Raw genomic sequence first — 24,985 nt, forward strand, 5'->3', positions numbered from 1 at the left:
TGATTATACCGTGTTAAGCTATATTGACATCCCCTTTTTATACAAATTCTTTTGGAATTAAATATTTCTTTCTCCGTTTTTTTTAAGAACATATTTATCTTATTTGATGATTCTACTCTGTGCTTATGTCTTATGTCGCCTCTACATACATGCCTTTTTGAGTTGTGATTATATTAAATAATTCTGGAAATATTCCTCCTTTGGCTTTTTTGTGGAATTGGTTTATCAGGATGTTAAAGAGTTGTCTCTGTAAAATTGTATGCGACGGTGAATTGTACTAAACAAGAGATTATGTTGTTTTTGGTCCTATCATGGCTGTTGTTGACTTGCTGAAAAGGAAGGTTTTAGTCTTTGAGGATATATGACAGGGCAGTGGGTATGCTAGAATCTTTCAAATCCGTGCATCAACATATGGGTTTTAGTCACTAGGGTATTATGAATAGTCCTATCAATGTGGCTTCCCCGAGGCTTCATGGTAAAAGATGAGTGTGCACCCGGCCCGGACCCGGACGAACCCGGAAAATCCGGGCCGGGTTGAACCCGTACCGGAGTGTAAAAAATCCGGTATCCGAAATGAATTTTAATGACCCGGATGTTTCAGGTTGGAGGTAACCTGTATATCCGGAACCTGGATCCGGATATCTTATTTTAATATTATTTTTTAATTATATTTATTAATTAATATAAATACAAACATAACTTTCCAAAAAAAATATAAATACAAACAAAAAGGATCCCTAATTTTATCATATTGAAGTTGAAGCTGCCGCCTACTGCAGGCAAATTGCCCGCTGCCAAACAACGATCCAGGTTGCTACCGTCGCAAGTTCGCCACCATCTCAAGTTCGCCACCGTCCCAAACTTGGGTTCGCGCCACCGTCGTAAGCTTGGGTTCGCGCCACCGTTGCAACTCATACCCTTGGATTCACGGTGAATTGTTCACCACCGTCGCAGCCTCGCAGGTCACAACTCGTACTCTCGGATTCACGGTGAATCGTTCACCACCGTCGCAGCCTCGCAGGCTTGCAGCTCCTCTATTCATCATCGGCTGCCCTTTTTTGAGCTGTAACAACGCACCTTCATCATCATTTGCCGTTATTGCTCAGAAATTTATATTGTTGATGAGTGATTTACAATCTGGATGTGTTGTTGCTGGAAATGTATTAATATTTCATTTTTACAATTTTTAAAATTGATTTATTGATCCGGGTTTAAAACCCGGAATTCGGAAATCCGAATTTTTCCGGGTTTGAACCCGGACCGGACCCGGGTGAAGAAAATCCGGGTTTTAATCCGGGTCCGGAAGAAAGAAAATGGCATCCGGGTCCGGAACCGGAAAGGCTAAACCCAGACCCGGACCCGGATTTTGCCATCCCTAGATGCAGGTGTAAATTCTAGGGCAGTTTTGGCTGGTCTCGGTGCAACTGGAGAGTCTGTTGAAGCCTTTATCAATTCACGAAGACTGGAAGCTGGCCTCGGATGCATAATAAACTAGTAATCTGCCATGTACTTCTGTAGTTTCTAATCCCATACAAAATCTTGAAGTCCTGGTCTGTAGTTTTGTTCAAAGTACTGTGTTCAGCACACTGAGGATCCTAATACGGCCTTGTTTAGAGATGCACGGACATGTCTAATCCAAAGGAACAAGTAATTTGCAGAAGAATTTGCTGTGATGGAGAAATCAAAACTTGTCATATAGTTTCAAATTTTCAGCTAGTCTGGCAATGATTAATTACACCATGAAATGATTAATTAGGTTAAAACTGTGAAAGCAGATGTTAATTAATTATTATGCTACATTATTATTAACAATAGAAGATGTTAAATAAAGAATTAGAGAATACTGTGAGGACTTGTATGATTGTTTAAAATTCTTATAACGTCTTTTATGCTTCTTTTGTTTTTTCATAATTAAGATAATTACATCCTAAAGTTGGTATTTCATACATGCGTTCACACTTTTTTTTTTAAATTATAATTTTATTTGACTCTCATGTTTTCTTCTTTACAGTATGTAATAATTAATTTGGTCTGTTAGAAAGGGTATTTTCTAGGAGAGCATAGAGTAAATCTTTTGAATTGAATCTTTTGTTATTAGGTTATATTTTTCGAAATCATATTGTGGGCAATGGAACTGTCCACCAATCACTTGGCTTGTTAGATGGCCAGGGAAATTTTGTTGCAACAAGTGGAGGTTTGAACTTATGAAACTTTAGTATTATCTTATGTTGGCTATTATAATTTTAGATTACCTTCTCTTTAATTGACAATCTTCAAATTATTACTTTTTACTTTTGAAAACTACAAGTTACTCTATTTTTATTTCAAAGATACGAAAAAAAAGAGAGAGTGGATTGATGATTTTTTTTTTTTAATCTTCTTAATAAAAAAATATGAGTAGTCTAAAATTAAAAGAAATAATGAAGTAATTTAAAAATAGTGAATGGGGGAAAATCCAAAATAAACCTATGCAAATACATTTTATCTTATAGAATCAGTGATATGCAAATACATTTTACTTTTTCTTTTTAACTTTCATATTAATGTAATTTTATGAACTGAGATGGCAGAAAGTAAAAATGAAAATCCCAGTCTTCAAAACTGGAATAAGATACGAAAGCAAATAAGCAATTATGCTATTTTAACTCAATAAATAAAACGACATGGGGCCTGGGCTTCGTTATGGGACATGAATTGCCTTTGACTAAAGTCATATGATGTGTTGCTTTTGGGCTTTCATAGTTTCATTCTCATTCTCATCTCGGCTCGATTAAACGTGATAGTAGGACTCAGGCTGCCCGCTGGGGGCTGGGCTTACTCGTTCGTTCTTCTTTAAGTTGACCCGCTCCATTCTAGGAGAAAGTTATCCAATCCACTTGACCCGGTTTTTTAACCCGACTCGACATTCCACCGCTATATAAAATCCGAACAAAATGCATGCGCTGGGGTTAGGGTTTCTTTTGTCGCTCTACGTCTCAAACAGCCGCTGCTTGTTGAAGAGCTACAGACCTTCGCTCCAACGCCACAATGGTACTACCTCGCTCTCTCTTTCTCTCTGTTTAGATTTTGGTCTGTTTGTTAATGATGATAAAGAAATACAAATGTGTATAAAATTTCTCGTGATTCTGATTTGTCGATTTGACTTGATTTTTCCTTTTTTTTTTCCTTAATCTTCATCTGTATTTGTGGAATTAGGACTAGGAGTGGTTTTGTTTTTCAAATTTGTTTAATGTTTATAAATTTGAATTTTGTTGTTTTAAAATATTTCTGCTCATTTCCCAAATTGAAAAATTGATGCCTTGTTTTGTCTCAGTTCCTTATAAGATATGATCACTTTCACTACATTATAGGTTTCCAAATTAATGGTTTTATATATAATACATAAAAAAAGAGTATTTGGAATGTGGAATTACTGTGTTTGAGTGTGTATGTCTTGCTCTGTCTGCATATGTGAGTATCTTTTCTATGTGGTGTTCTAAGCTGAATCATTTTTCTTTGGTGCAGACCAAGCGTACGAAGAAGGCTGGAATCGTTGGAAAGTATGGTAGGTGCCAACTTATTATTCAAATCTTGCTTCACTCTCGTTTTATTATTATTATTATTTTTTGTTTGCTGTGGGGTGTAATAAATGGAGGTTGGAAATAAATTTGATATTTATCACTTGTGCTGTTGTTTAATATCAAGTTTTGGTTGATCTCTATGAGCTTGGATTCATGGTTTACCTCTTGATGCAGGTACCCGTTATGGTGCCAGTTTGAGGAAGCAAATTAAGAAGATGGAGGTTAGTCAGCATAGCAAATATTTCTGCGAATTTTGCGGGAAGGTATGCCATCCATGGTTATATATTGAGCCTATTGTGATTAATATTGTTTGCCAGTGTTAGGACTGATCTTGGTTTCAAACCTATACTTTCTGCTGCAGTATGCGGTGAAGAGGAAAGCTGTTGGCATTTGGGGCTGCAAGGACTGTGGGAAAGTCAAGGCAGGCGGTGCCTACACTTTGAAGTAAGGATATTCTTTGAACTGCTTCTCCGTATCTTTTATTTTTAGCTGTCCAAGTAGTAACTGGTGGTGTTGTTAATTTTGCAGCACTGCTAGTGCTGTGACTGTGAGGAGCACAATCCGTAGGTTGAGGGAGCAAACTGAAAGCTGAGCTTGCCACCATTGGCTTACTCCCGTGTCTTAGGTCGTTTGATCTTTAGTTTCGGATACAACCTTAAATCATTTTTGATGTTGCTTTATTTCTAGATGCAAAACAATTGGTTGTTGGAACATGAAACTTTTGGCTGTGTTTTGACTCTTGAGATGTTCATTCGCTATTTTTCCTATGAAATTATGTTATCTAGTGGGTTTTCCTATGAAATTATGTTATCTAGTGGGTTGATTAAATTGTTTTATAATACCGTTATGCCTTGTGCTGCTGTTCTGCTGCAACCAACCAATAATTATATTTTTATGCTCTGCAAAGTTAATTTATACGCATCAGACACCTCATTTGAAACTCTAAACCAGTTTATTCCCGTCTCAAATTGTTTGGATACATTTGAGACCTTACGATACAAACAAGTTGTTATCATATATCTGGACGTGCTTTCATATGTTACAACCATGAACACAAAGGATTTGCATTAGATACAAGTAAGGGAATTTCCTTTCAAATCAGATTCTGATTTTGGAGGAAAAATGTGATTCCCTTTCCACGGTACACCTTCGTTCCTATTACTGGAGAGTTCCACAAGTGAAAAGAAGCATGGGATGGGTGGGGAATCTAAATGGTGAATACAAATCAATGAATGAGCGAGAGTTGTCTCTACAAACAGTTCATTTAGTACTGTTATTTTTAGTAAGAAGCCAAGTTATGGATGCAACTCTTTCCATTAGTTCCAAGCCACAGAAACCTAGGCTCCTACGTCGAGCCATCTTTCTGATATGTCAAGGTATGCTGGATTAAAGCACTCCATCAACAACTCAATTTGATAGAAATGGTGATTCAAGTGGATAGGATTCAAACTGACATCCATCTTTTATTATAAATGACGCGGTCATCCGTCTGCACCACCAAGCCAACTCTAATCTATCACCACTGCTATCTACATCTCAATAGCCATATTGTTCTCTTAAATTCAAGATTGATTTTTTGTTTCTCGATCTTCGTTTTTCTGGGGTTTGGGCTTGAGTTTGAGGAGTTGACTTTTTCGGTGATCGAAGTTTTATAAGCTAGTAAAAATAACTTGATCTGCCAATGCTTTTAATGCCAATATCACAAAATCACCAGGTGCACACTGAGATACCCATCTTCGATGGGTTTCTTCATCTTCTGATTCTACCAGATATAATTTCTCCAGATTTTTTAACTCCTATAAGTCCTCCACGCGGCATACGAGCCACTGGCTGAAGGACAGTTGGATTGGCATACATATCGGCGCTGAACTCACAAACCATTATCCTAAAAAAATCAATGGCACGAAACTTATTTTTGTGATAAAACAACATCGCAGAACTCCCGAGTCGTCGGTGGTGGAGGGGTGGGGTGCAATGTGATCCAAGTAGAGATGGCAGAAAAGCCCGCCCGGACCGGATCCGGACCGGACCCGGCACATGCGGTCCGGGTAAAATCCGGCCCGCATGCATGAAAAAGGCGGATCCGGGCATTGATTTTCAATGCCCGGCTGTTTCCGGGCACGGGTCCGGTCACAGCACCAAGAACCCGGAACCCGGACCCGTGCCCGCTTTTTTATTAAGTAAAATATATATATATATATATATATAAAATGAAAATTGCATTTTTTCTTTACCCAATTTCCCCCAAACCCAACCGGCCAACCAACCCTAAATCGCCAATTCGGGACAAGTCTCAGAAATCAGAATCGGCACCTCCTCCCTCCGTCTCTCCACCAATACTGGAATAGCCGAATGGGAATGAGACGGGGCAGATAAAGAAAATGACTAGCACGCGTCGACTCCCAAGTGTCGGCAAACAGCAGTCTGGCGGTGAGCTAAATTGATCGTCATAACTTAACGGAGATGACTGGAGCGAGCGAGTGATGCTTGCAGCATTTAGTTCATCTCTGGATCTTTGGTGTATAAAATTATTCTTTTCTTCTCATTTTTAGAAGTAATAAATCTTCACGGTTCACACAAATTTTATTTGCACAAAATATTTTCTGATGTTTCACAGGCACTACAAAGATGTATGAAAAAAGACCAAAGCCGAAACAAAACTACAAAACCGCTTCCCACAGACATCTGAACTCTCCCGGCCCAAGCATGGTTCAGCATGCACCAGAATGCTCCTCCAAGTGAAGATGAATTCATCAGGCTTATTTCAACAATTTTCCTGTTCGTATCAAATGATTCCAGCACAAATTCTTATCCCTCTCCATGCCACATGCTTTCCTTCCACAACAAAAATATTAGCAGTGGAACTTGGAAGAGAGAATACCTTTTGAGCCCTTGTTCCATCCCAACACATGGTGCGTCGCAATCAATAACACATCCTACTATTATTGAACAGCCACACTACTGTCCTCTGTGCGAGGAGGCCTCCATTTTTTATTAAAGAAATCCCTTTCAACTACATTTGGAGACTTTTGCTAATCGTCCAGTGTCTTCAGCCTTTCATCAATAATTTCCAGCAGCTCTTGCAAGCCAACTCCCGTCCTGGCAGATATTTTGACATCTGGGGCATGCTGGTCTTGAGATTGGGAATCTTTTTCCATCACACAGACATCTTTAGTAGACTCAGGTTGTTGGTCCTCCGCAGCCTTCCAGAACTCTTCTTCAACGTTGTCTTGTTCATCTCCCGATAGTAACCAGCCATGAGAGTAGTCATTGTGGTTTTTATTCATGCTCTCTCCAAGATCCTCAGACACAAAGCCATCATTGTTTTCAGCATCATCACCACCATAATTATCAATGCATTCTACATCTACTTGCAAGTTGGGTTTGCAAGTGGGAAAAAGGCTTTTAATGAATCCTCATTTCAATATCTTTAATCAGTGAATTTCGAAGCTATATGTAATATGTGCGTTTCTGATTTTGTCCCATATATTATGACCACTCAAATTCATCAGTTATCACCACTCAAATCCGGGTAGAGAAAACCCGGAAAAAACCCGTGCCCGGCCCGCATAAAAAAATTCCGGGCACGGTGCGGGTCCGGGTAGCTACATTTGATATCCGGGTCGGTCCCGGGCAGCTCTAAACCCGGACCCGACCCGGACTTTTGCCATCTCTAGATCCAAGATAGGGGTGGGCAAATTCGGTTTGGATCGGTTTGGGACATATTCTCAAACCGATCCAAACTAATTGGTTTGAAATATTTTCAAACCGATATCAACCTAAAATTTTTTCAAACCGAACCGATCCAAACCGATTGGATCGGTTTGGATCCAGTTTGAACTTATTAGCTAAAATTCCACTTCTTTTATATTATTTTACCTAAATTATTTGTTATTTTTTTGTGTCCGTAATCCAAATTGATACCTCTTTTATATTATTCATATCTACTTTGATATCTACATAACAATTCAAAGATACATCCATACAAGTTTACAGCATAATACATCCTAATAAACAAGTTCTTAACATGTTTATTCAAAACAAACTCACAAAATTAAAATAAACTTGAACAACTTTTGACAATTAAAATATTGTGCATCTTGTCCGTCAAAATTTATGGCCCAATTACTTTTGATTTGTCAAAATCTGCATAAAATGATAAATATAATTAGTTAGATTGCTTAACTTAGAATATAATGTAATTATATAATATTTCTGGATTGGATCGGTTTGAATCGGTTTGGAATCCTTCCAAACCGAAATCCAAACTGAGTGATGTCGGTTTGCAATCCAATAAATCGAAACCAGTTTTTTTACTAATGAAACCGATCCAAACCGATCCAAATGGTTGGTTTGGATCGATTTAGATCGGTTCAGTTAAAATATACCCACCCCTAATCCAAGATTTAAAACCTGGTCTAAAATAAGCCAATAATTTACCTGTACTACCATAAATAGTGGGGTAAAAGCTTGTTTAGTCCCTATATTATGAGGTTAGTGTCCATTTAGTCCCTGTATTTTTAAAAACACCTCAAAACGTCCCTGCTACTAAATATTGACACTTATGCCATTATTTTTTATTATTTTTAACTTGCTTTTACAATATTACATTTTTACAATAATGTTTCTTTTTTGGATATTAATAAAAAATTAAATTATCAAATTAAACTCAAAAATAAAATAAAAACAAAAAAGGTAAATATTAATTTTTGTGGAAGCTCACGTATGTCTAAAAAATTAATATCGTAAAAAATTACATTATCAATTTTTGTAGAAAAATTAATATTTTAACTCAAGAGTGTGTTCCACAAAAATTAATATATATTTATTTATTTTATTTTATTTTTTGGTGTTAAACTGGTAATTTATTTTTTTCTTTTTAATAATGTCTAAAAAAATTATTATAATAGGGTTATTTTTTTCTTTTTAATAATGTCTAAAAAATTATTATAATAGGGCAATATTATAAAAATAAGTTAAAAGGAACAAAAGATAATGGCAAAAGTGTCAATAATTTAATGGTATGGATGATTTGAGGTATTTTTAAAAATATAGGGACTAAACGGGCACTAACTTCAAAATATAGGGACTAAACGAGCTTTTACCCTAAATAGTGTCATCAAAACACAATCTTTTTTCTGATGTCAATAACCAACAACTCGATAATGACAAAATAGGGTAAAAGCTCGTTTAGTCCCTATATTTTGAAGTTAGTGCCCGTTTAGTCCCTATATTTTTAAAAATACCTCAAACCATCCCTACCATTAAATTATTGACACTTTTGCCATTATCTTTTGTTCCTTTTAACTTATTTTTATAATATTGCCATATTATAATAATTTTTAGACATTATTAAAAAGAAAAAAATAAATTACCAGTTTAACACAAAAAAAAAATAATAAAATAAAATATATTAATTTTTGTGGAACACACTCTTGAGTTAAAATATTAATTTTTCTAAAAAAATTGATAATTTAATTTTTTACGATATTAATTTTTTAGACATACGTGACCTTTCACAAAAATTAATATATACATTTTTTGTTTTTATTTTATTTTTGAGTTTAATTTGATAATTTGATTTTTTATTAATATCCACAAAAGAAACATTATTGTAAAAATGTAATATTGTAAAAGCAAGTTAAAATAAAAGAAAATAATGGCATAAGTGTCAATATTTAGTAGTAGGGATGTTTTGAGGTGTTTTTAAAAATACAGGGACTAAATGGACACTAACTTCATAATATAAAGACTAAACAAGCTTTTACCCGACAAAATAATCTGGTGATAAAAAGAAGGTCGCCATCGAGTTTTGACCAATTCGCCATTTATAATTGAGAACGAGATAGAGATCCGAAAAAGCATTTTTCTTCTGAAAGAACAGAATTTTGATGACAATCTCTGAAGACGGACGCAAGTCTATCCAGCACAACGGGTTTCTGACTGCTAACAATAATTAGTTTTAAAACATGTGTAATGACTTTTTTAAAATTTTATTTTTTTCAAAAAAAAATTATCTCCCATCAATCTCAAAATAGCAAGTGTATGTGCCGTCGCCACAAGTTTCTGATTAAAATTAATCCTAAAATTACGAGCAGAAACTGTAAAACAATTTCATGCCATCAGAATGCAATCAAGCGACATGGTCGAGCAAATCCTCCAACAATCGGAATCAATGTGGGCAATCTTCACATCCAAACTTCCACAGAGCGTGCTTCAACCTATTATTGTGCTTACGGAATCCAAATGCATCGCAGCCCTTGTTGCAAGAAAAGCGGATCTCCTTCTTGCGACGATTGGTTCTTTTATTAATTAATGTTTTTTTGATATCTGAATGAATACAAATTTAGCTAATATATATATATATATATATATATATATATATATAGGGTAAAAGTACAATTTTTACAATAGAAAATGAATGTATTAACTGGGGGCATTATTAAAATTAATAATTAAAATTCTATTTTAAAGTTTTGCCATTCATTTAAAAGTTATAATATTTAATTTTCTCATTTAAAATTATACATCTTATAATTGGACAAAAGTTATAATAACGTACAACCCCTAGTGAGGTAATGTTTGAAATTACGATGGGCGTAGAAATTTCGATGTTTAGATTTTTGATATGAGCGTTGAAGTAAAACATATTAAATACTAATGTGTTTAATTAGATTTCTTGCGTTTATTAAGTTCGATGATGAAACAAATACAAGACAGCACGCATAATGCCGCTTGAATCCAATAACAGAGGGTTACTCCGCTGTGTGGGTGCTTGAAATGTGAGGGCAACAAACACAAAAAAAGTCGTCAATCAAAGTGGCAGTTACGAACAAAGAATTAAAGGCATGATGGAAGACGACACTACGTGGCAAGTAAAGAACTTAACTCCACCAAAAAGAACCCAAGTTGCAGAGAAGCTTAGGCCGCTAAAATTGAAAACAAATAATCGCTTCACATGCTGGTGAAATTTGCTTATGATACTATTCAAAATATATAAGAAAAGGAAGCCTACATTGTTATAATAACGAAGACTACCAAAAGCATACTTCCAAATGGAAGCCAAGTGATACACAATTTGGCTGAAGACTCTTGAGCTTTTCCCATTTCAGCATATCATGGCTTGTGAATCTTGAACCCAAATACTCTAGGAGCATAGCTCTGTACTGCCTTTTGTGGCTTGAGGTGCCCGTAAGTCATCAGGAAGAGGTGAGGAAACGTCGTTCCAAAATAGGCTCCATCAATGTCTAGATACAGTTAAAGAAACTTAGGAAATATTTGCAAAGCAATGCCCCAAGCACAGGGTGTTGGACTAAAAAGATTGACTTAACTCCACAACTATCATGCACTAGTCTCAGTTGAAACAAAAATAAATCACATGCCAGAACCAAAATATATGAAGCCAATTCATAGACGACATGTAAGTTATCAAACAAATTATACAAACAGCCATCCCCTTAAACATTTGTATCTGGCGAAACTTCTGGTTTTATCACCCTAAAGGTCAGAAGTAAATAGAAATAAACAATATCACAGAAAAGACAAAAAGAAATTTTGAAGGATACTACCTTGATACTTGGACCTAGGGTAGTAAATATCTTCACATCTGGGGCAGTATATTTTCACAGTGCTTGAACGAGGAATGTCCGATTGACCAACCGGAAGGCAGGGTTGTCCACAGCAGTAGACCCTGGGACATCTCCCAAAGTCATAGTTCTTGTACTTGTCCAGCTGCAAAAATTCCATAGCCATTAGTGCTATCCAGTGCCTACATTTTGGTTAATGAATGCACAGAACTTCCAACAGATTATTGAGAGCAAAATCTCACCATAGCAGCCATTCCTTTGGTAGTCAGTATGTATCGAGCATGAATTAGACCATAAAGCATCTCTGCTGCAGATTCAACTAATTCATTTTGTTCTTCAGTGAACATTTCACCTATAAATTCCAAAAAATTAAATTTTTGGTCACCCAGGAAAAAAAAAAAAAGGACGAATGACACTATGTATACAGCCAACGCATCAGCAAGACATGACTGATTTTGTGAAGACAATCAGAACAACAGAATTCAATCAAGAGCCGCCTAATAACAATATAACTTAATTATGAAATTGGAGCAACATTGCAACAGTATGAATTAGTGTGAAGAATCATAACTTAACTAAAACAGCAATCACTTAATTTACATAACAGACTTCAACAAGAAAATATGCAAACAATGAAACAAAAATGCAATGCATCCTTACTACACAAGCTTACCATGAGAGGACTCAACATCCAAAATCAAGTCAAGTGCATAATCATAATATGGAACTTGACCGCTTAGCCCACAGAGGTTAAAATCATCTTGTATATAGTCATCATCCACTTCACAGAAGAATTCATTTCCTCGAAGATTGCAAAACCATGAGATCCAAGATGTGTCATCTCCCTCAGAACCACTGACATCTGACTCTTCACTGTCTGTTTCAGATTCTTCTACAGCCAAATCAGATAAGTGTTTGCATCAAGGAACTGATGAAAAAAAGCAGGTGAAGTATTATAAAGCACGAGAATGGTTTAAGAAAATGAAACATAGAAATTGAAAGGGGAAAAAAAAGATAAAGGTGCTAGGCATTCAAAGGACTCATTCTATTTCTTAATAATAAAATTAACCAATGGAAAATAAATTGATCATGGCAGTTTAATAGCAAATATCCATATGAAATCATTTCACAAACAGAGAATGGGCTATCACATAGCTCAAAAGTAGAAAACAAGAATTGAGGTCGTCTAGAGTGCAAAGACTTGTTTTATTTCTTAATAATAAGATTAACCAATAGAAAAAGCAGCATAATAGCAGTCGGAGCACAAAATTCAAATCTAGAGTAAGCAAATTAAATAAATTGATCATGGAAGTTTAATGGTAAATATCCATATGAAATTATTGCAGAAACAGAAAACTAGAATTGAGGTTGTCTAGAGTGCAAAGCAAGACACAGACATAGAAAAAGTAGGATGCATGTGGCACAAATACTAAAATTTATTAATCCAAAGTTCCAATCTGACCCCTCAGTTATAGTTCCATCAAAGACCAAATAAGTCATTACAAAATTTTTACCATTTTAGAAGTATAATGAGATAATATATTTCATTTTCACGTTCTCATTAAAGGTAACAGTGCTTCCAAGTTAAAAATTTTTGAAAGAGAATATCATTTTTAAACAGATATAACATGTATAAAAGATGAAGCTTGTCTAAAAGCAAAGCATACTCTTAAGAAAACCCCACTCCATCACATTCCCGTTCCCTTTTTTTTTGGCCCAAAATGTTAGTTCTGTTTTGGTAGAGCAAGAATTCTCACAAGCAACATGAAAGTGACTTGTTTAAATCATTTTATCATCCAACACTAGCAAAATGACAGATGCCCATCTCAGCAATCGCAAAACAGTAAATTAAAACATTAACTCTCTCTAACATAATGACTTATCAATTTCAAACTTTAAAGAAACAAAACTAAAGAGTTACGTCTTCTAGAGTTCGAGAACCCAGTTGCGTCAATGCATTCACTCACTAATATTTTATAAAACAAAACCAATTCAATCAAACAAATCAATTCCCACATTCATAGTCGACAATCATGTTGCACATCCTTGAGTAATTGCAAACTCTAGAAAACATGCAAAAGACAACTTTTTATAGTCTCTGGCAGCTGCCGTTTCTTAGAATCAACCACACCAACATTGATACTAGCTTTGGGATCCTTCACCTCCACAATAAGAAATGTAAAATAACCAAAAAAAAATCTTACAAAAAAGGATTTTTTTTCCCGTTCACTTACCAAACAAACAAACAAACAAACAGAAAAAATTCTCAATTTAATAAAAAATAAGATATTTCAAATAACAAATAAAATCAAATTTATGATAAAGAAACAAATATACATAAAAGGGCAAAAACTTCTAAATAAAAGGACAAATATTTATGCTTATCTGATGCATGAATACGGATTTTACCATCAGAAGCATGATTTTTGGAGAGAGAAGCGGAGCGAGAGTCTCGCTGATGATCAGCCGGATGCTTCCCCAAGAGAACGGACATATCCTTGCCGTTGATCGTCGTTCTCGAAGTGGAGGGCGAAGATCTCTCCAGCTGCTTATCTAATGCATCGTTAATCCGCTTCCGATCAACTGGTCCGACAACCACTTCCGACTTGGACCCACCGGTCCCTCTCTCTCTATACATCTTGTATCCTCCTTCGCCGATGACGATTTTTTTTAATTAAAGGCTACACGATTACCACCGACACATGGCGCGAGAAATTACCACACTAACCCTGCCTAGGGTTTTTGATGGGAAGCAGTTTGTGTGTGTGTTTTTTTTTTTATATATATATATATATAAGGCTTAGCGGCTCAGCCCATGCTGTCTCTTGCTAGAGATTATTATTGAGTTAAAAAAACAGGGCAAAGAGAATGACAGATTTAGAGAGGAAGAGAGAGGGATAGTGGGATAAAATCGGAAGAATAATATATATATTTTTTTTCGTAAGGTTCCGGCGAGGAGGCCGATAAATCGGCGGGGACAGTTTGGTTCCTTTACTTTATAGTTGAGGGGGGTTTTGATGCGGTTAGTGAGATATTTTATAGGGGAATATGTGGGGACACGTGGCGTGTGATTAGAAAATTGTGGTCCCACCAGGAATTGGGGGTACCCGATGGGTGGGAAATGTCATTGATCGAAGATCTTAACGTCGTTTGATAATGAAGTGGTGAGCGGTGATGGTAGGGTTTTGTAGCAGAGATTTTTTTTGTTTGCGAATAAAGCCAATTTAAGTGGAAAAAATGGAAGGACGTCGTCAGCTTAGCTTAAAAGGGTTACCGGCACGATATCCATGACTTGTATGCATAGTTCTGTCTGGCTCAAGAAACATTCCCCGCCTCACGTGCCAAAGTATTGAAACCGCAAAGAGAATGCCCACCAAAGGGTTATGATAATTGCTATATTTGCAAGGTCAATACATAAAAATTTATACCTATTAATGTGATATTTAAGCTGATAGTATCATAAATTGTCATATGTCCTTTAGTTTTTATTTTGTTTATTTCATTATATTGCCAAATGGTGAATTGTATAAGAGCTTACGCACATTAGAATATGCGTTGATCAGTGAAGCAAACGCTTTTGTAGTTGCTCTTTGTCCTATCCTTTTTGCTGATTTCGACTCAAGGGAATGAGAATTATGTGCAGCAATTGACTTCATGCAAATTAACAAAATAAAGTATATTCGTTGCAAAGTGGAACCGTCGAATCTGTTAGTCCATCGAGACCAACTACTCAGCTTGTCATTTATTTATTTATTTATTTTACTTGTCCAAAACTGACTCTCCCAGAACGATCATAAAAACTGTGAAAACAATTTGCCTTTAGTCAAATCTCTCGATAACCTCTTCAAACAGTACGTGGAAACACCACGACCCTTCACCACCACAACTACCCTATTGTCTACTCTTATACAAACAGGAGACTTTGCTAAATCCTTCGCCAACCCTTCGCTAAAATCGAATTATCTCGTCATCTTCTCATTCCATTAAGCCATCCATTTTACCCAAAGCACACTGAAGATAATGCCAAAAAAAAAAAAATCCAACAATGGCCTTTTCATCCAAGATTTATTTTGATCATAGACTTGATTCAAGTATAATGCTCGGCTGTAACCTATGCCCAATACCGACTTGGACAGATTTCCAGTGCAGCACCTTGACTGCCTTCAATTTGTCTACTTTCTCCCACTTGTTTTTCACATTTTCTTAAAATCAATTTACTAGCTTCGAACACCAAGCAAAGAATCAGAATCAGAATCAGAATTGACAAGGAACAATGCCATTCCAGCTTTATGGGGGCCTACTTGGTTAAAGGAACAAACATGTGATCACACATCATTTACACAAAACAAAATCTGGCATATAATTACAGTAATTAGTTTCTAAAACCGTAAACAAGAAGTATGCACCAGGTCAAAGAAGCAGCAACAAGATAATGGGCTGCCATTCTTCTTAATCTTCGGCAAAATACTTCTCCTCTGCATCCTGACTCACTTCTCTGAGCCAGTGATCATCCAGTGTCTCATCAGTATCTATTTTAGAGTAATCAAAATGCTGATGATCTTCACCTGACAGAAACTTCTGCTGCATGATGTAGGTGAACTGTTCCATCAAATCTTGAGTCTCTTCTACAGATGGTGCTACCTCCTGATTGTGCTCTGCTGGGGAGTGGGCACTGTTGCTTGCAGCAGAATGATTAACAACCATCTAAAGGTCACAAGTGTCAAAAACAACCTTTGATCATTTTGAGGTAACTAAAAATGACTAATAACCAAGCTTCAGAAACAAAAGAGAAGGCAAATGCAGATACATCAAAATTATAACTCGAGAAGCAAAAATCATGAGCTCAAATCACAGATTTTGAATCATAATCTACAGGAACGTTATGTTATTCATTTGAGAACCACCTTGAAAAACATGGTAATGGTCGACCTTAACCTTCTTTTGTTAGCATGCTCTTTGTCTCATTACTGCTTCAACATGAGAGAAAACAAGGCAAGCAAAGCATCCAATTTGATAATTAATATACTTTCTGCTTGCCTTCAATTCTATTCAAATCAACAAAATAAAGATAAAGGACATAGCCCCAACCCCCAATATTACCTCTGTTCCTCCTGGTTTTGAGGAGACTAACAAAGTAACTCATTATCTCTCTCATCATCAAAGAAGATAGACAAGACCAACAAAATAATGGCACACAATAATATCCATATTGACTCACCCTAGTGAAATAGGCATCATTGTAAGGTGAGATTTAATCAGAAACAGACTAAGCTGCTATGCAGTTAAATTCTATCCTTCTTCATAATGTATTATATCCTTGTTCCAAATAGGTCAGTTTTCAGCATAATCTATTTATACTAAACCCATTGAATTTCAATAGGAAGTCTTTTGTAATATCTTCTTATCATCAAAGAAACCTAAACAAGGTGGAGAATCTTTGAATATGTGTGGCAGCAATCATATGTTTGCTGAAGGGCATCCCTTCATAATTCATAACACAATTCGTAATGTCTCCTTAGTTAGCGTGTGCACCTACTTCATGCTCTACTGTAGATCTTCACAATTATAGATGACTAAATAACAACTAGCAGGTTATGCAACATCTTTAAAGAAACAACACAGAAAATGACTATGGAACTGAAAATTTTCAAGGGAAGAATAAATTACCTCAGTGGAGTGTGCAACCCAACTTGCATTTTTCACTGCTTCATCCTCGTCCTCATCATCGTCCTCTTCTTCGTCGTCCTCGTCCTCCTCTTCTTCTTCTTGTTGGTTTCTTTCGTTACCAATCCATTCCCTTTCAGCCACACCCAACCTCTGCTGCTCCTCCCTAATCTTTGCAATCAAAACTGCTTCCTCCGATCTCCTCATCAAAGTCTCAGACCAGCGCTCCCCTGGCCTTGCCATATCCCGTTCACTCAAATCCCGAAACTTCCCCACATACTCATGATGCAAATAGGGCTCCCTCTCCCTCATAGCGTCCTCGGAGAAGTAGTGCCCATCATGTATCAGTCTATTAAGGTACGCAAGCCTCCGGTTCTTCACCGCGACAGACCTCGACCGCAAGTCCTCTGAAGTTGGATTCATCTTGCTCCTAAGATTCTTTAAGTGCCAATTTATCTCATAGTCATTATTCAGTGGATCAAACTCACCAAGCTCATCAGAAGTCAATTCCGATCCATATCTTTCTGAAATAAAAATATAAAACTAAATCAGACTGTTAACAAACATATTTAAAGCTTTCTTAAAAATAATGACAATAATAATAATAAAGAAAAAGAGAGATAAAATTATCAGGAATATGGTAAGACAACGGCAATACCTAGGAAAACGGCGGCGTCTCTGGAGAGGAGGTCGAGGAGGATTGATTTGCGTTGAGAGGGAGTGGCGGCGTTGGATTGTAGGGCACGAGGAAAGTAGAGGTGATCCAGACACGAAAGTCTCGACGTTATGCTTTCCATTGATTCCTCCTTCACTTTTCTCTCCATTCTCTCCCACCAGCGCAACAACAATAATACAACAAAAGCCTGATTATTTCGCTCCTTTTTAGTTGCTTGTTTGTTTCCTTCGTATTATACTGTTGTACAGACAAGTATCTTTTCCCGTCACTCCCTCCATGGCGGCGATGTATAAATAAAAGTATATTGGATGGGCGCCGATGGCGTCGTTGTATCTTTTCAGCCGTCGCGGAACTGGTGGCTTGTGAGAATCACGTGACATTGGATTTTCTTCATATTTCACTTCAAGCATTTTCTTTTTTAATTTTATGCAGCAAAAATAATAAATAGCATTTATTATTCATACATGATATGTTACGTTACATCCGGAATTAAAATTTTATAATTTTTGTTAAATAAATACTTTATTTCTGTCTTTAAAAAAATTTCAAATAAATTTTTACGTGAGAAAATACTTTTATGAATAAATGTAAAATTTTGTCATGAAAAACATTGTGGATGACAAAATGTCGGGTTCGGATTGGGCTTAGCAAAGTCTGAGCCTCGCCCTAGTATGCCTTTTGTCGGATTAATTTTTTTTTTTTTGGACTTCGCCAAACAACCTAAATGTTCAAATTTTACATTATATGTTTTTTTTTAAAAAAAATTATTTATTATGCTTTACAACTTTATAATTTATAAATTTTGATTTTTTTTCCTTTTTTGTTGGATGTGGTATTGCCATTCATTAAATAAATTTTGATTTGGTTAAATGATTCACAACTTTAAGAGTAGTGATAAATAGTTTATTCTAAATGATGTACCATTTATTAAATAATTAATTTTTAATAAGATTTAAATAAATTAATTATAATATTTCACTAACTAATTAATGAATGTTTCATCGTTTAGAAAATTTTTTAAGATAAAAACTTAAAATGTGTAACACTATTAACACTTTAGATATATGTATGAAAGGGGTAAATATATTTAAAAATTATATTTTACTTAAAATAATATATATATTTTTAAGTTTTTTAATTTTTTTGTGCTTTGGATTCGAGTTCAGATTTTTTAAGAGAAGTCCGGACTCGGCCCAAACATTTAGAGTACATGCTCGGGTCGGACCAGATTTTCTATCATCCCTAAAAGACACCTTCCTTCTAAGTACTTGAACTGGAAAGGCACGCTAGACTGAACAATCGATTACAATCAGAAGAATGGATCTTTGTTTCATTCATAAAATAATTTACAAAGATCCAGATGATCCTGTTAAGAGAAACAAGAATTCCCCACTCAATTGTGGTGTCAATTGCACCCCCAACCTATTTTTGGGGTAAGCTACTAAGCTTGGCTTGGCATATATGTAATTTCGCAAGTGCACAGTTCTTTTATCTCAAAATTACAACAGCTTTTTGAAGCAAATATCCTGATACCACCAATATTTAAACTACCCTCCTTTCATTCCTGTATTTCAATTATAACTCCCCTCGTATCTTGTATTTCAATTATTGAAGTATCATCAAGTCAAGTATCTAAATATTTTGTAATTGCTCGACGTGGCAAGTAATTGACTCTGGGCAAGAAGAGGCTTGTAGAAGCTCCAGTCGGTTGGATGGTGGATTAAAATGCAATGTGTAATCTTCATCTGAAAGTAACACAATCACAACAGTTGCATTTTATTATCGTAAAATTATTCGATCCAAGACAAAGCATTGCTACAAAGGAAGATAACAGATTTTCTGAGATGAAGGTCAGAGTCTCACTTTCTTTTACTGTTCCATAGAGCCAGCATAATACCTCATCAGCAAATGCCAAACAAACTCCACCCTGAACAACCAATTTTCAGTCAGGAAAATGGCGCAAGCAAAATCCAACATTTACACTAGAAAATATTGACTGAAACAAGACATAAGAAGATGGAAACAGCTTGATTTTTTTACCCAAAAAGAGTTTTTTAAAAAAAAAAACGAACATTAATACACCATTTCGGGCAAAAGAAGTAAGAGTTAAACTAACAATAAATTCATCAAAGGTAGAGGAATCACTGGTAAGCAACCATGAAGCAAGAGGATTAATTCACATGCAATTCACGCAAATTCACCTGCCAATAATTCTTCATTTTCACTCTGTGAGTAATATCTTTGGTTCTTAGTCTCTCTGTACGAACAAGTCGACCTGCATCATCCCTGCGTCAACATTGATATAATATTACAAATTTTTAACTCAGGCTGAGGATAACAAAATGCTTCGATACCAAATGATTCATGAAACTGAACATAGTAAGCACATATGCTTTAAGACAGAGGAGGGAGAGAACAGGCCACAATCATATTTTTCTGCTGGCAACCCACTGGATGGAAAAGCACACTTGTGCTACTTTTTTCAACACATTCATTCTTAACGTTTCCGATTGAAAGTTGATGTAGTGTTTCTTGCAAGAAGGCTGAGGAGTCTTCAGTGAAGACTGGAAGCAGTAAAGGTGAAAGTTACCTAAATCCAACAACGATAAATGGAACACCAGCCAGGAAAGATTGAATCTGAAACAAGAGATAACAAAAATGAGTATCATCACTTCTAACAAGACAATGGAAGAAAACTGCATTTAAGAACAAGAGAAAATTCTGGACTAAGATATTATGTCCAGCAATTTACAACAACAAAGTTATATCCCTGAAGAAATATATAGTGCCATTATATAACATTTGAAATATTGATTTATGATGCCAGAAATATCATTGGTTTTATTCATATCCTGTTAAATACTAGAGCTTTCCCCCATTTGCATTATTAAAGGATCTGCTGAGAATGAGTGATGGGGTATGGACAGACATTTTAAGAATTGAAACCTATCTCCTTGAGATTGGAAATAAATGTCTGAAACCTCAATGTATTTCTGGAACTTTGCCCTCGGGAAATTGTGCGACTTCTTCATTTTTGTGCCTGTGGTGCTTAATTAGCAAATGAGATGCTGACTCTCATTTGTAGATTTGTTGAACTTTGTAATTAGAAAGATTTTGTTCTTGAAAGACGGATTGTGAAGTCAAATGATCGAAATGCCTATCGTACATGGATATAATATAAGATTTAATCTACAAATATGTAATTGTACATGACAACATAAGGACATCTACGACTATGTTATTATACATGCCAATCTTCCAACAAACTCCTAGCAACTAATACAATTATACCAAATAAAAGAAAAGAAACATAAATTCAAAGCCAGTATAGGAATCAAATGTACCCAAAACTTGAGCAGTTTCTCTCTCTCAAATCTTTCTTCAGTATGATAATCCAGCTGCAATATGAGAAAGATGATTACAATGTTACCAGCAAACTGGTAATGTTCCAAAATGGAAAACCCAATAAGGAAACAAAATGAGCCATAAGTCTGAAACAATACAAGCATGTGCACCAACCTCACGACTTGTCTTTAACTCCACATAAAACCTCCTTCCATCATCAGTTGAGTCACAGCAATCCATTTCAGCACCCATCAAAAGACGATGAGCCCCTAATTTGGTTTTCATCACAGCACAGAATTCAACATTGGCATCAATATGATGTATCCCTTCTCCGTCAGCTCTTCTAGGATCTTCAGTGGCAAGGCTCTCGAAACAATAACCCCAGTAACATCTAAACAAACAATTCAAAACTAGAATGAAACATGATTCAATTGAATCCATACTAGAAGTGACAAAAGAAATAATGGCCAACTACAGTTAGTTTTATCAAGAAATACCGAACCAACCAGATGGGGTGCAACTAATCACCATTATTATATTAAAGATCCCCCAAACTTTCAGTCCTAAGGCATTTATTTCAGAGTAAATCACTGAAGTCTAGTACCTTCGGCGATCCAACTCACTTTTTGGCCTTTCTTGTACTTTGTGCACATCAAGATAGACGACCCCATTCCTTTTATGGACTCCCATTGCCCAAGCCTCATTTCGGATATAAGCAGTAGCTAGTATCTGCAGAAAAACAAGAAAGAAGTCATTCGTCAACCAAAAGAGCTCGTGGAAAGAAACCAGCATAAGTTAGCTAGCTGATGCTAGAATGATAGGCTGACAAAACTTTTATTATATTTCAATTTATTAAAACAAACAGGGGATACAATTTCAGTCTATCTAATCATATGTCGGACATTAATCCCCTAAGAATAAAGTCTATAAAGCCAAATTCATATTTATGTGTTAGTGCTGCAAACTTTTTATCCATACCATAAGCATCTCATAAAAACAATCATTCAACTGTCCTCTAAAGATTCGTTAACAATTTCAGTAAAGAGAATTAAAAACGCTGACTGAACCAGGAACTAAAAGTTCAAGATCCGTTTAAGATAGTCATTGAGAATGTCAAAGAATATTAAACTAATTGTAATCAATTATCCAGAGGCAGCAATTACCTTGTTAAGATTGTTACGGAAAGTCTGCAAAGAAAACAGGAGGAGAAGGCATATATTAATTTTAAGACTTTTATAAAAGCATGGTAGGAATATGAGAGCTAAAGCTATTAACCACTCTTTATACCACAAAATGCATGTTCTGAAGCGGGATATTTCTGTTTCTTATGCAAGAAAGCAAGTCGCCAAATCCCTCAGAGCCCAACTCTGGTTAAAAGAAGAGAAGTAAAAACAGTGTTAGTCAAATGCATTACCCCTCATAGCATAAACCCAAAGATATACATATAGAAGGAAATATAATTGATAATATATTATCCCAATGCTAAAAGGCAGTGATTGCAACATTGCCAACAACACGCAATACCTTTTTTCTCAATAAAAGTATCAAAACCTTCATTTAGATCAGCTCCAACATCCTCAGAAATGAGACGTTTGAAAAGCCTCTAGAAGTATGAAACGAAAAGCACAGGAAAGAGCTTACAATCAGCACAAATAATCACACGTAAAAGGACCCTACAAAAAGTAATTTAGTAAACCTCTTTGAGAACAGGTTCCTGAAAGCTTACCAAGCTGCGATCATCGAAGTAGACATCACCACCTTCTACTCGACTATATTGTGCAAGCTCACATGGCTATTGGATTGAATAGACCAATACAGCAAAAGAAAAGCAATGAAAAACAACAAACTCAATAGACAAATACATAAATAAAAGAAGAGGAACTTGGATCACCTCTTGAAAAGCAACAACTTTTCTAGACAAAGTTTCTTCACTCCTTGAAAGCTTAAATTCAGAAACAAATCGTTCATCCTGGCGACCATTTGAGAATCTTGAGCCATGGCCATAACCTCCCTGCCTTGGAGGATATCCAGGTCGAGGAAGAATGCCCACACCTCCTCTATCATTTGGCCATCGACCACGTCCAAAACCCCCTCGTCCACCATGGTTGTTATTATTGCGTACAACAGGCAATACTGTGAATGAAATTTTTGAGTAAAACGAAATTTTGTTACAACACTAATGGTACAAAATACTAGACTGTTTAACCCAGAATGTTTTAAACTACTGGAAAATAGCAAAACAAAATAATTAGTAAGGTGCAAAACCAGCACACACTGCAAATTTACAAATAAAAGAAATCAACAAAATTGAGAAAAAAAAAACCTAATAAAGATGAAGGCAAATAGCTCAAAATCCAGTAATAAACCTAAAAGAATAGATAAAAAGTTAGTAATTACCAGGGATAGGGTAAGGGCTAATGGCAGAGGTTCTACAGTAAGCTTCGTTATCAGAACCGAACAGATCTTTATCATCTTCTTCGACTACTACTACTTCGTCGTCGTCGTCGTCATCACCAAAAAGGTCCCTAGTATGATTATAATTATAATCTTCGTAATTTTTGCTATTCAAATTAAGAGTATTCTCTACTTCCTCTCCACTCTCTTCTTCTCCTCCTCCTTCTACTCCTAATCCAGCAGCTCCTCCTCCGCTGCTTGCGCTTCCACTGGCGCTGCTGGACTCTCCCCCACCACTGCCGTTTGAAGAAGACGACGCCGATGATGACGACGATCGTGATGATGAGGTAGAGGAGGATGAAGACGATGAGGAAGCCGACGACTCGTGGGTTCCGCCTTCTAGTTCGTGGTTGTTTCCGTATTCCTCCCCGAAAACATCCACGTCTTGGTCCGGGAAATCCATTGAGGTTTTTGGGTGAACGATTGAGAGATTGTTCTGAGTTTTACTTTTTACGAATTTACGGGTGCCGGAGTCGAGTCTTGCCTTGTTGATGCCGATGGCGAAGCAGTATGCGGACTCGGATAGTACGATCCGATTAGGTATATGAATATATCTTTTGGGCCTTGAGCGGCTCAATAAATTGATTATTGAGTTTTCAGAGTAACCCTTTCTATATAAAAAATTCATCACAAAACTTCTTTCTTATTGAAATTACTTAAATAATAAAAAAAACAAATTAATTTAGTTTTTATTTTGAATAAAAATTTAATTAAATAGATTTTTTTAATAAAGTTTTTACACCCTCTTTATCATATGATTTATATTTATATTTAAATCTTAAATGAAAAATATTCTTTTTAAGAAAATTATAAGAGTTTTGAGTTGCGGAGATACAAATAATGTAATGAGTAGAAAATAATTAAAGAATTTAGGATTGATATGTATTTACAATAAAAGTTTAAAAGAGATAATTTTTTATTAGTGGTGAAATTTTGTGGGAAGATAGTTAATTTTTTTATAATAAGTTAAATTTGGGAGTGTTATAAGAAGGAAAATTCTAGAGGGGTATTAAAAACTCCACTCTTTTCTTTATTGGATGTCGTTATAAACGCTCAATTTACATCCCAATTACATCGGCCATTGGCAGAAAGCAATGAATTAATCATATTATTATTCTGCTTGCATTGAATTGGTGAAATTCATTCCTTAAAAAGGTGATCGAAATTGAAGAAAGCATAGTTAAATGAATAAAACCCCCTCATACATAAAACAAAACAAAACAAAGAGAGCAGTCAGGTAAAGAAGATTTATTTATTTATTTTATAATCAGAAGCTGATGGGATGAGAACAGATGAAACACAAGCATATATTCGCTTACTGTTCTGATCCTAAAGACATATATACACACATACACACATTTTTCGTGTACTGTTTTTTACCATTTTAATAACTAAGAACAGTATATATGTGTGTGTGTGTGTGTGTGTGTGTGTGTGTGCGCGTGCGTGTGCGTGTGTGTGAAATAGGTACAAGCTGATTCTTGCCAAATAGGGGTGGGCAAAAAAACCGTAGTGTTAAAAAAATCGAACCGAACCGACGGTTTTTTTTAATTTGGTTCGGTTTTTATTTTTTAAAAAAACCGAATATACCGTTTGTAAAAAAAATCGAAATGTCGGTTCGGTATTCGGTTCACTTAACTGAACCGAAAAACCGAACCGAAAAACCGAATTATTTTTTGATTTTATTCAAATCAGACATG

General features: G+C 35.7%; 4 protein-coding genes across 7 annotated transcripts; 1 reads left to right on the forward strand and 3 right to left on the reverse strand.

The window, feature by feature from the left end:
• Nucleotides 1–2,942: 2,942 nt before the first annotated feature.
• On the forward strand, nucleotides 2,943–4,399 carry LOC18048135 (60S ribosomal protein L37a). The gene is made up of 5 exons (XM_006440080.2): nucleotides 2,943–3,030; nucleotides 3,505–3,544; nucleotides 3,735–3,823; nucleotides 3,922–4,004; nucleotides 4,089–4,399. The coding sequence occupies exons 1-5, from the start codon at nucleotides 3,028–3,030 to the stop codon at nucleotides 4,150–4,152; spliced, it is 279 nt and encodes a 92-aa protein (XP_006440143.1). The 5' UTR covers nucleotides 2,943–3,027; the 3' UTR covers nucleotides 4,153–4,399.
• A 6,045-nt stretch (nucleotides 4,400–10,444) lies between these two features.
• Nucleotides 10,445–14,378, reverse strand: LOC18048136 (casein kinase II subunit beta-1). Of its 3 annotated transcripts, none has more exons than XM_006440083.2 (5): nucleotides 13,556–14,378; nucleotides 11,820–12,038; nucleotides 11,389–11,498; nucleotides 11,126–11,291; nucleotides 10,445–10,807 (listed from the first exon to the last, which is right to left on the reverse strand). In XM_006440083.2, exons 1-5 carry the CDS (start codon nucleotides 13,782–13,784, stop codon nucleotides 10,677–10,679), a joined length of 855 nt encoding a protein of 284 aa, XP_006440146.1. In that variant the 5' UTR covers nucleotides 13,785–14,378; the 3' UTR covers nucleotides 10,445–10,676. The 3 variants fall into 3 exon arrangements, with proteins under 3 accessions (XP_006440146.1, XP_006440147.1, XP_006440145.1); XM_006440084.2 differs by having other exon boundaries at nucleotides 11,820–12,035; nucleotides 13,556–14,377; XM_006440082.2 differs by having other exon boundaries at nucleotides 11,129–11,291; nucleotides 13,556–14,377.
• A 1,028-nt stretch (nucleotides 14,379–15,406) lies between these two features.
• LOC18048137 (coiled-coil domain-containing protein 97) lies at nucleotides 15,407–17,887 on the reverse strand. Of its 2 annotated transcripts, none has more exons than XM_024189935.1 (3): nucleotides 17,469–17,887; nucleotides 16,841–17,334; nucleotides 15,407–15,850 (listed from the first exon to the last, which is right to left on the reverse strand). In XM_024189935.1, exons 1-3 carry the CDS (start codon nucleotides 17,632–17,634, stop codon nucleotides 15,596–15,598), a joined length of 915 nt encoding a protein of 304 aa, XP_024045703.1. In that variant the 5' UTR covers nucleotides 17,635–17,887; the 3' UTR covers nucleotides 15,407–15,595. The 2 variants fall into 2 exon arrangements, with proteins under 2 accessions (XP_024045703.1, XP_006440149.1); XM_006440086.2 differs by having other exon boundaries at nucleotides 16,814–17,334.
• Nucleotides 17,888–18,789: 902 nt separating this feature from the next.
• On the reverse strand, nucleotides 18,790–23,889 carry LOC18048139 (decapping nuclease DXO homolog, chloroplastic). Its single transcript, XM_006440091.2, has 13 exons — nucleotides 23,229–23,889; nucleotides 22,723–22,964; nucleotides 22,558–22,623; nucleotides 22,356–22,434; nucleotides 22,119–22,198; nucleotides 21,995–22,018; nucleotides 21,436–21,560; nucleotides 21,006–21,222; nucleotides 20,831–20,884; nucleotides 20,077–20,123; nucleotides 19,688–19,772; nucleotides 19,350–19,413; nucleotides 18,790–19,231 (listed from the first exon to the last, which is right to left on the reverse strand). The coding sequence occupies exons 1-13, from the start codon at nucleotides 23,686–23,688 to the stop codon at nucleotides 19,119–19,121; spliced, it is 1,656 nt and encodes a 551-aa protein (XP_006440154.2). The 5' UTR covers nucleotides 23,689–23,889; the 3' UTR covers nucleotides 18,790–19,118.
• Between the last annotated feature and the right edge of the window lie 1,096 nt (nucleotides 23,890–24,985).

This window comes from Citrus clementina, unplaced genomic scaffold, assembly GCF_000493195.1.
Source record: "Citrus clementina cultivar Clemenules unplaced genomic scaffold, Citrus_clementina_v1.0 scaffold_3, whole genome shotgun sequence".
NCBI lineage: Eukaryota > Viridiplantae > Streptophyta > Magnoliopsida > Sapindales > Rutaceae > Citrus > Citrus x clementina.

Excerpts from the sequence above, each read along its gene's own strand:
- LOC18048135 (XM_006440080.2), top strand. Across the intron at positions 3,824-3,921 it reads TCTGCGAATTTTGCGGGAAG|TATGCGGTGAAGAGGAAAGC; the intron begins GTATGCCATCCA and ends TTTCTGCTGCAG. Across the intron at positions 4,005-4,088 it reads GGCGGTGCCTACACTTTGAA|CACTGCTAGTGCTGTGACTG; the intron begins GTAAGGATATTC and ends TTAATTTTGCAG.
- LOC18048136 (XM_006440083.2), bottom strand. The coding sequence starts at position 13,784 with ATGTATAGAGAGAGAGGGACCGGTGGGTCCAAGTCGGAAGTGGTTGTC. Across the intron at positions 11,499-11,819 it reads GGATGTTGAGTCCTCTCATG|GTGAAATGTTCACTGAAGAA; the intron begins GTAAGCTTGTGT and ends TGGAATTTATAG. Across the intron at positions 11,292-11,388 it reads CCAAAGGAATGGCTGCTATG|CTGGACAAGTACAAGAACTA; the intron begins GTGAGATTTTGC and ends GAATTTTTGCAG.
- LOC18048137 (XM_006440086.2), bottom strand. The coding sequence starts at position 17,634 with ATGGAGAGAAAAGTGAAGGAGGAATCAATGGAAAGCATAACGTCGAGA. Across the intron at positions 17,335-17,468 it reads AGACGCCGCCGTTTTCCTAG|AAAGATATGGATCGGAATTG; the intron begins GTATTGCCGTTG and ends TTTTTATTTCAG. Across the intron at positions 15,851-16,813 it reads GGGTTGCACACTCCACTGAG|ATGGTTGTTAATCATTCTGC; the intron begins GTAATTTATTCT and ends TGTGACCTTTAG.
- LOC18048139 (XM_006440091.2), bottom strand. The coding sequence starts at position 23,688 with ATGGATTTCCCGGACCAAGACGTGGATGTTTTCGGGGAGGAATACGGA. Across the intron at positions 22,965-23,228 it reads TAGCCCTTACCCTATCCCTG|TATTGCCTGTTGTACGCAAT; the intron begins GTAATTACTAAC and ends TTTCATTCACAG. Across the intron at positions 22,624-22,722 it reads AAGTTGTTGCTTTTCAAGAG|CCATGTGAGCTTGCACAATA; the intron begins GTGATCCAAGTT and ends TCAATCCAATAG.